The sequence below is a fragment of the Anarrhichthys ocellatus genome, unplaced genomic scaffold (assembly GCF_004355925.1).
Source record: "Anarrhichthys ocellatus isolate YVR2014 unplaced genomic scaffold, GSC_Weel_1.0 scaffold997, whole genome shotgun sequence".
In the NCBI taxonomy this organism is placed as follows: domain Eukaryota; kingdom Metazoa; phylum Chordata; class Actinopteri; order Perciformes; family Anarhichadidae; genus Anarrhichthys; species Anarrhichthys ocellatus.
The window spans coordinates 2,052-12,433 of NW_022280971.1; the positions used below are offsets into that span (position 1 = coordinate 2,052).

General features: G+C 48.6%; 1 protein-coding gene across 1 annotated transcript in view; it reads left to right on the forward strand.

Moving 5' to 3' along the window:
• Window positions 1–492: 492 nt before the first annotated feature.
• The window catches only part of tjap1 (tight junction associated protein 1 (peripheral)), a gene marked incomplete at its 3' end in the record, with an annotated part of 12,098 nt that continues 2,208 nt past the window's right edge, over window positions 493–10,382 (forward strand). Inside the window, exons 1-4 of the mRNA XM_031838766.1 lie at window positions 493–2,129; window positions 5,893–5,921; window positions 6,395–6,556; window positions 10,249–10,315. Coding sequence (XP_031694626.1) covers window positions 2,010–2,129; window positions 5,893–5,921; window positions 6,395–6,556; window positions 10,249–10,315 — 378 coding nt within the window. The remainder of the gene's footprint in view (window positions 2,130–5,892; window positions 5,922–6,394; window positions 6,557–10,248; window positions 10,316–10,382) is intronic.

Sequence of the window (10,382 nt, forward strand, 5' to 3'; positions counted from 1 at the left end):
GTATATATATGTATATCTTATTTTTTTGCATGTTTGTCACACTTAAATGTTTCAGATCATCAAACAAATTTTAAAAAATCCAAACCTAGCGAACCTATACATATTGTGACTCTTAACATATTTATGACGTTCTTATTATTGTGACACTTTTATTCAACACTAGGGGTGCTATTAAATCATACTAATAATACTTTTAATACTGAAATCCTTCACATTATCGCTACTGAGAATTTAACAAACATAAAAAAAGAACACAAATGACGTAGATAGGTTTACAGTTTTCAAGGTGTATATTTAAATATCATCTCTTACACACATGAAGATAAAGTTGTGAACACCGGCTGAATATCTATGATCAGAATCATTATAACTGTGTTATAACTGCTACTGTGTAAAATACGGAATACTGCTGCTAACAAGAACCTGATGTGTTTAAAGTGTTTAAACCAAATGTTATTGACCTTTAGTTCATATAGCAGTACTTTTAAATAAAAGTGCACGATACACTACTTTAGAATTCATTATTGAATTTTGCGCATAACAATGCGATTAATCGCAAAAAAGTCATGCGATTAAAAAATTTTAATCATTGCCCCACTAATAAATATATATATATTTATATCAGAATTACGTCTCAGGTAGGAACTAATGGGCCACAAACAGGAAGTCAGACCATATTGAGAGACGGACCAACATGTCGTTAGTTTAAGTCTGAACATGAGATTTAATGATTCTGAAAACTAAAAATAATTTTTCCATCAAACAAAAGATGAATAACTGTGTTAAAACCAAAGCTACAAAAAGAAGAGAAGTATACTACAACTCCCAGGGTGCATTTCAGAATACAAACAGCCAATCACAGAGCTTTAAAATGTTCATGCCCGACTTTTTCTGCACTTTGTAGATGATAAAATATCCAGCTGTTTAAATCAGTTCACTGTCAGATTCTGACTCCTTCTCCATAGCAACAGCAGCCGAGGATCATGGGTATTGTAGTTTTCAAAGACAGAAATGCCGCATTGAAACTTAATCAAATTATCTGGGTTTTTTTTACTCTGAGGACGGACAGCGTCCGTGTGTGACACAGTGATCAATGGCTCCTCATTGGTCCCCTCAGGCAGAACATGGTCAAGTGACACTGAACACATCAAACCATTAGAAACCAGTAGAACAATACTTTACTATTTGTGTATTATTTTAATTATCTTCAGGGGTAAAGTGTTACTGTTAGCATGTTAGCTTGTGATAGCTCTGCGTCATTCACATAAACATGCTAATGCTGACATGCTAACGATGCCCTCATTCAGATCAATGGAGCTGCACTTCCTGTTCTGGAAACTGTTTGAGATCAATGTGTCGCCTGAGGCACGCAGCACACAGACACACACACACACTCACACACATACACAGTACATGTATTGACACACTTGTGAGGACCACCATTCATCTATGTTTTTAGTTTTGGATCCTACAAAGGGAAGTTTTTAAGACAAGGTCCTTACAGTGAAGGTTCGACACCTGGTCCTCACAAAGTCACAATTGTCAAACACACACACACACAATCTTGTGTTTGGACCTTTGTCCAAAATGTCCTCACAGTAACGGTCATGGTCCTCACAAAGGTCATAGTTCAGGAGTACACAAGGACCTATGATATACTTGTGAGGACGGATTTGTTAGTGAGGACTTCTCTACGAGGACACATGTCCTCACAGTGCAGGTCAGAGCCTCCGGGCTCGTCCTCTTAAAGCTACAAAGAGAGACGAGCAGGTGTGTGTGTGTGAGAGGGAGGCATGTTTGATGTTGATGAGGGGCGAACGAGCATTGATCTGGAGAGAGAGAGAGAGAGAGAGAGAGAGAGAGAGAGAGAGAGAGAGAGAACAGACTCCAGTCCTGGTTGAGGCGTTGTGCTCGGAGGTCGGCGGCTGTTGGTGGGCGTCATCGTCGTGTTTATCTAACTCTTCTTCTTCTGCTGGCAGCACCGACAGCAGAGAAGAAGAAGTCCCAGGATGACGAGTGTGGCCCCGGCCAGGAAGCCGTACCGTAAGGCTCCTCCTCAGCACCGCGAGACGCGTCACGCCCCGTCTGTCGCTCCACCTCCACCTGTGCAGCAGCCCGACATCAAACAGGTAAACCGACACCCGTTAAACACAACTCCACCCCTCCCCCGCCTCCCAACCGCCACCTCTCAGTGGCCGCAGGGCTTCGGGTCGCAGCGCGGCCTCGCAACCTCATCGCTCTCGGACAGCGAGCTGGACATCTCGAGTCTGTCCAGCGTGGAGCTCTGTGTCCCGCCGCTTTTCAGCAGCCACTGGCACAACCGGACCAGAACCACGGCGGTGGGCGTCACCGCGAGTCTCTTCGTCGGCTGTGACAGCGAGGATTTTCCAACGCATCGAAAGCCCACCGCAGCCAGTAAACCCTCCTCTTCCTCCTCCGCCCGTGGCGCCAGAGGAGAGCGCCACCACCGCACTCAGACAGCCACGCCTCCGAAGGGGATCCTGAAGCAGCCGGTCTCGCTGGGCGTGGAGCACGCCTATGACATCATCAGAAAGTCTAAGTCAGAGGAGCAGCTGGATGACATCGGAGAGTGTGGCGGTGCCCTCCTCCACCTGCCCACCCGCTCTCTGGACCGGTCGGACCAGTGGGCGGCGGCCTCGCGGCGGTCCTCGGACCCGCCTTCTCCCTGCAAGACGGACTGCAACTGGAAGATGCAGGTTCTGGAGGAGAAGGTTCGCTTCTCCAACTTCCTGGACGAAATCACCTGTCGCGTCCTAAGCCCCGCCCACCTGATGCTGCTGGGCAGGACGTCCTCCAGCGAGCGAGGAAGCCCCACCCCCCACCGGCGCCATGGCGTCCCTGCCCACAGGAAGCAGCGGGCGGAGGAGGTTACGTCTGCCGACCGTAGGAGGCGCTGGGACGACTGGATGGCGGCCATGCAGCGGCCCGGCAGCTGGTACCAGCCGCTGCAGGAAGAGAGGGCGGGGCAGGAGACCCCGCAGCCGCACGGTGGCGTCACAGAAAGGGCGGGGCCTAAAGAGGAGGTGTGGAGGGTAAATAGAGGAGTAAAGATGGAGGTTCAGGAGACAGAGGAGCCACTAAGGCACAAACACAGACCTGCTTCTAATCAGTCTCTTCTGTCCCACATCAAGGTAGGTCAGGGGGGGGGGCACCTTCATCATCATCATCATCATCATCATCTCCTCCTTAAAATGTTTTATTATGAAAGGTCTTAAAGTTCTGCATTAAGATATGAAGTTTCTTGTTCAGGTCCACACTGGTTCAGGTTCAGACCGTGTCCTCTCTGGGTGTCTCCAGATAGCGATGATATTAAGCTAAAGAAGAAGCTCTAGATATATTATACCTACAACACATCAACATGTTTAGTTATATAATATAAACAGTTCTAGATGTAATATGCATGCTCTGATATTGATCGCCAATAATGAACTTCAGGGAACTGATAAATTGTTTATAACAAATCATCACAGCAGAAAGCTGCAGAACGTAGCAATCTGATTGGCCTTTTAGCAGCTTAGTCATTGATTTTATGGCTCTGGAGGCGATAGATCTGCTGAGAGGTTCCATTGTGTAAAAATCCAGTGCATTCTGGGATAGGACGTGTTTCCATACGTCGACAGAGATCGATGAAGAAACAGGAAACATCTGTCGTCTCATTGACGTTTACTGACCTGACATCACTGATGGGTCACATGTCGGTCATGTGATCTATTGTGTGATCAGTCGAATGAGAGCAGCAGTCCAGGAAATTTAGGAGAAAGTTTTAAAATTCCAGTCAGGTGGAGCTCAAATCAATCAATCAATAGTCACAATCAAAATATATATTTATTTTTGATGTTTTTATTTTAACAATAAACAATGTTTGTACGGCTACAGCTAACTATTTATTTATACTTATTTATTAGGGCCCGAGCACCGACGTAGTCGGAGCAGAGGACCTATTGTTATTCTAATGTTTATTATTGCGCGTGTTTTGTTGCAAAAAGGAGGTGCTTGGGATGCTGGCAATTTTTTGAAATTTGACACGCAAGCCAGAATTTGCGGAAATTGCAGTCTGATTGGGGTGTCCAGCTGCGGTATGAAATATTGACTCGATAGCGCCCCCTATTGAGTAGTCCCAACATTGGGTTTTACCTAGCTGTATGAAATTTGGTAGGTATGTGGATCGTGATGGGACGTACAAAAAATCGTCTTGGAATTTTTCACTAAACCAAACAGGAAGTCGGCCATTTTTAATTTTATGACCTTTTTGGACCATTTCAAGGAGCCCTACTTTAACGAACTCCTCCTAGAAAATTAATCAGATCGACTTCAGATTCGGTCAGTATGCTCTTGAGACCTTGGCAGTGAAAAGTTACTCAAAGATCAAAAGGTTATCGAACTATGTGTCCGTGGCGTGGCGGCAAACAAACACCATTCGTCACGAAACAGGAAGTTGTTGTAACTCGGCCGTACATTGTCGAATCTGCTCCAAATCTCTCATATGTCATAACATCCTGACCCGGAACACATCTATAAGACAATTTAGAATCATAGTAATAGCGCCACCTAGTGGCAACTGGAAGTTGTACGTTGTGTACTTTGACATCCTGCTCCTCACAGATTAATCAGATCCCTCTAAAATGTTGTCAGAACAGCCTTAACACCTTGATAATGCTTCATTGTGAAAATTGTAAGAAGTTGTTGAAGGGCGGCGACGTGGCGGCTCGGCGAATTTCGATCCTTCGCCATAAACGAATAAACCGATGTAACTCAACTCCACATCATCAGATCTTTACCAGATTTCACATGTTTGATTAGACTCCAGGCCTGAAGACATCTGCAGGCCAATTTTGAATCATAGTCATAGCGCCACCTACTGGTAACAAGAAGTTAAAGTCTTTATACTTTGGCTTGTTTCTCTTAGTAGGTAAATCAAATTTACATCAAATTAGTTCCACACAAATATAAGAAGTTCATAATGCCAGTTCATGAAGCTTTTGATGTTTCGTTGAACGCCGTTGCCGTGGCGACGCAGTCTTTGCCGTGAAAAACGAAGGTAATTTTGAGAGGCTAAAAATGCTCGAAACATAAGCAAACTTGGCACACACATTTAAAGCACAAAATGTAGTTATATAATATGATTTTATTCGTTCAGAGTGGCAAATCGGCTCAATAGCGCCCCAACAAAATTTCGACGAAGCAGCCCTCGCAGTATGTTTCACATGCATGTGATTTGTTTGCTCTGTAAAATGTTAGAAAATCTCACTTTTGGCTCTCAAAGTCCAAAAGTCTGCCAGAACAATCAAATGAAAGTGATTATAGTGAAACTGGTTATTGATCTTTCCAATAACAATGATGAATAGTAGCTATTGTTTCCATTCAAGAGCTCTGAACTTTTTATGAAATGATTAATATTTGATATATTATGAACTGTTACTAAATCTATAGATTCAGTAACTAGAAGGGTTTTGAGTTAAACACTGTGGATGTTTGAAGTGTTTCCTCTCTGTGGTTCCGATCCGCTTCAGACTTCAGTGGCTTCTTCCTCAGTTAATGCTTCACCCTTCCACCAAGTTTCATTACAATCTGACCTGTAGTTCTCCAATAACCCTGCTGACCGTCCTCAGGCTCCGCCTCCAGCAGGTGAAAACAGGATGATAATGACGATGAGGTCACCGTTTATCGGCTCACCTGTGCAGAGTGTCGGGTTACAGATATTTTCATGTTCTAATGTTTCTAAACAGCTTGTCTTTGAAGCCAAATCTTTGTAACGTGATGAAACATCAAGAAAATAATTTCTGTTTTATTATGATGAAAGATGTATTAATAAATAAATATATGTATTTGTACATTAATACCTGAGACTGACCTCCGTTTGTTGTGTTCCAGGAGGCGTTATCAGACTCTGACCGGATCAGGTGAGATTCATATCAATCTAATGTTTTATTATTAATATTATTTTTATTATTATTATCAACATTAGCGCTGCTTCATCAGCTCACATGATGATTATCATATGATTATTAGTTATCAATGATCATTTAAAAACAGCACTCATCTCTTCTTTCATCCACGATTTTCCCAACTGATGTGTTCATTGTACTTTTAATTATAATGATTTATATTTGTACAATATTTACATGAGATGTAGTAAAGTACAATATTTACCTGAGATGTAGTACAGTATAAAGTACTATATGTACCTCTGAGATGTAGTACAGTATAAAGTACTATATGTACCTCTGAGATGTAGTACACTAAAAAGTACTACATTCATTTAAAGTACAAGTACCTCACAACAGCCCAGTAGTTTGTTTAAATGTACTTAATGTTAAACTCAGAGACCGTCTTCCTGTTATGACCTCACTGACCCCTGACCCCCACTACCCAGAATCCTCCAGCAGCAGAATGAGGATCTACAGCGACGCCTCTCTCTCTCCACCCACAAGATGGAAGCCATGGAGGCGGAGTTTGACAGCAGCCGTCACTACATGGAGGCGGAGCTAAGCCGGACCAGAGACGACCTGGACAAGATGAGGGACAAGTTCCGCAGGTGAGGACTCTGATGATCCATCCATCCATCCATTTTCCTCCGCTTATCCGGGGTCGGGTCGCAGTGGCAACAGGCCAAGCAGGCTGACCCAGACTTCCCTCTCACCGGCAACATGTTCCAGCTCATTCTGGGGGATCCCGAGGCGTTCCCAGGCCAGCTGGGAGATGTAATCCCTCCAGCGTGTTCTGGGTCTTCCCCGGGGTCTCTTCCCAGTTGGACGTGCCTGGAAAACCTCCAGTGGGAGGCGTCCAGGAGGCATCCTAATTAGATGCCCGAACCACCTCTGCTGACTCCTTTCGACGCGAAGGAGCAGCGGCTCAACTCCAAGCTCCCTCCTGATGACCGAGCTCCTTACCCTATCGCTAAGGTTGAGCCCGGCCACCCTACGGAGGAAGCTCATTTCGGCCGCTTGTAACCGCGACCTTGTCCTTTCGGTCACGACCCAGAGTTCGTGACCATAGGTGAGGGTAGGAACGTAGACCGAGTGGTAAATTGAGAGCTTTGCCTTCCGGCTCAACTCCCTCTTCACCAAGACGGTCCGATGCAGCGCCTGCTTTACTGCTGCAGCTGCACCGATCCGTCTGTCGATCTCCCGCTCCATCTTACCCTCACTCGTGAACAAGACCCCAAGATACTTGAACTCCTTCGCTTGAGGTAGGCACTCCGTCCCCACCTGGAGGGAGCAATCCACCGGTTTCCGGCAGAGCACCATGGCCTCAGATTTGGAGGCGCTAACTCTCATCCCCGCCGCTTCACACTCGGCTGCAAACCGTCCCAGTGAATGCTGGAGGTCACGATCCGAGGAGGCTAACAGGACCACATCATCTGCAAACAGCAGAGAGGCGATCCCGAGACCCCCGAACCTGACGTTCTCCACCCCCAGGCTGCGCCTAGATATCCTGTCCATGAAAGTCACGAACAGGACCGGAGACAAAGGGCAGCCCTGGCGGAGGCCAATACCCACCGGGAACGTGTCTGAGTTATTGCCGAGAATGCGGACACAGCTCCTACTGCAGTCGTACAGAGACCGGATCGCCCATTGTAATGGGTCCGGCACCCCATACTCCCGCAGCACCCCCCACAAGAACCCCCGAGGGACCCGGTCGGAAGCCTTCTCCAAGTCCACAAAGCACATGTAGACTGGTGGGCAAACTCCCAGAACCCCTCCAGTAATCTTGCGAGGGTAAAGAGCTGGTCCACTGTTCCACGGCCGGGACGGAATCCGCATTGCTCCTCTTGTATCCGAGGTTCGACAAACGGTCAGAGCCTCCTTTCCAGCACCCTGGCATAAGCCTTCCCCGGGAGGCTGAGTAGTGTGATACCCCGGTAATTCGAGCACACTCTCCGGTCCCCCTTTTTGAAAATGGGAACCACCACCCCGGTCTGCCAGTCCATGGGCACTGATCCCGACCCCCATGCAACATTGAAGAGGCGTGTCAGCCAGGACAGCCCAACTATGTCCAGCGCTTTCAGCATCTCAGGGCGGATCTCATCCACCCCCGGCGCCTTGCCACCAAGGAGCTTTTTGACTACCTCAGCGGCCTCTGCCAGGGATATGGGTGAGCCTCCCCCTAGATCTTCAGGCGCTGCCTCCTCTGCAGAGGACATGTTGGTCGGGTTTAGGAGTTCCTCAAAGTGCTCTTTCCATCGCCCGACGTTGTCCCCTGTCCGGGTCAGCAGTTTCCCCCCCCTGCTGAGAACAGCCTGGGGTAAGCCCTGCTTTCCCTTCCTGAGCCGTCGGATGGTTTGCCAGAACCTCCTTGAGGCCAACCGAAAGTCCTTCTCCATGGCCTCCCCGAACTCCTCCCATGCCCGAGTTTTAGCATTCGCGACCACCGCAGCTGCAGCCCTTCTGGCCTGCCGGTACCTGTCAGCTGCATCGGGAGACCCCTGGGCCAACCAGGCCTTGAAGGTCTCCTTCAGCTTGACGGCTTCCCTCACCTCCGGTGTCCACCACCGGGTTCTCGGGTTGCCGCCACGACAGGCACCGATGACCTTCCGGCCACAGCTCCTAGCGGCCACGTCCACAATAGAGGCTTTGAACATGGTCGATTCGGATTCCATGTCCCCAACCTCCCTCGGGATGTGAGAGAAGTTCTTCCGGAGGTGGGAGTTAAAGACCTCCCGGACAGGGTCCTCCGCCAGACGTTCCCAGTTCACCCTCACTACACGTTTGGGCTTGCCGGGTCTTTCCAACCGGTTCCCCTGCCATCTGATCCAACTCACCACCAGGTGGTGATTAGTTGACAGCTCTGCTCCTCTCTTCACCAGAGTGTCCAAGACATACGGCCGCAAATCAAATGATACGATTACAAAGTCGATCATTGATCTCCGGCCTAAGGTGTTCTGGTACCAGGTACACTTATGAGCCACCTTATGTTCGAACATGGTGTTCGTTATGGCCAAACCGTGGCAAGCACAGAAGTCCAATAACGAGACACCATTCGGGTTCAGATCGGGCAAGCCGTTCTTCCCAATCACCCCCCGCCAGGTTTCTCCGTCATTGCCCACGTGAGTATTGAAGTCCCCCAGGAGAACTATGGAGTCGGTAGGTGGTGCCCTTTCCAGGACCCCTCCCACCGACTCCAAGAAGGCCGGATACTCTGAACTGCTGTTTGGTGCGTAAGCACAAACCACAGTCAGAGCCTTGCTCCTCGCAACCCGTAGGCGCATGGAGGCGACCCTCTCATTCTCCGGGGAGAACTCCAACACAGCGGCGCTCAGCCGGGGGCTCGTGAGTATCCCCACTCCCGCCCGGCGCCTCTCACCCTGGGCAACTCCGGAAAAGGACAAAGTCCAACCTCTCTCCAGGAGCTTGGTTCCAGAGCCTGTGCTGTGTGTGGAGGTGAGTCCAACTATATCTAGCTGGTATCGCTCCACCTCCTGCACCAGCTCTGGCTCTTTCCCCGCTAGCGAGGTGACGTTCCACGTCCCTAGAGCTAGTCTATGCTGCCGGCGATTGGCTCGCCCAGGCCTCCCGCCTGACCCGCCGCCCGGTCTGCATTGCACCCGACCCTGATGCTTGTCCCTGCAGGTGGTGGGTCCCCAGGGTGGCTGCTCCCCAGGGTGGCTGCTCCATGCTGTTTATTCGGGCTGAGCCCGACTGGGCCCCATGGGCGAAGGCCCGGCCACCAGACGCTCGCCGACGAGCTCCCCTCCTGGGTCTGGCTCCGGGAGGGTGCCCCGGTTTCCCTGGTCCGGGCGAGGTGGCTAAAGTCCGTGGGCCGCTTAAGACTCTGATGATCCGGATCAGTTATATTCGATCAGACTCGACTATAACTCTTCTGTGACTCCTCTAAAACTCTTCTGAGACTCCTCTAAAACTCTTCTGTGACTCATCTGTGACTAGTCTGTGACTCGTCTATAACTCGTCTGTGACTCGTCTATAACTCTTCTGTGACTCGTCTATAACTCTTCTGTGACTCGTCTGTGACTCTTCTGTGACTAGTCTGTGACTCGTCTATAACTCTTCTGTGACTCGTCTATAACTCTTCGGTGACTCGTCTAACTCTTCTGTGACTCGTCTAGAACTCTTCTGTGACTTGTCTAGAACTCGTCTGTGACTCTTCGGTGACTCGTCTGTGACTCTTCGGTGACTCGTCTATAACTCGTCTGACTCTTCTGTGACTCGTCTGTGACTCGTCTGTGACTCATCTGTAACTGAGCTCAGTAACACTTTTCTTTCTTTACAGACTCCAGAACAGCTACACAGCGTCTCAGAGAGCCAATCAGGATCTAGAAGAGAAGCTTCACGCTCTGGTAGTAACCTTTCACCTTTTTGTGTGTGTGTGTGTGTGTGTGTGTGTGTGTGTGTGTGTGTGTGTGT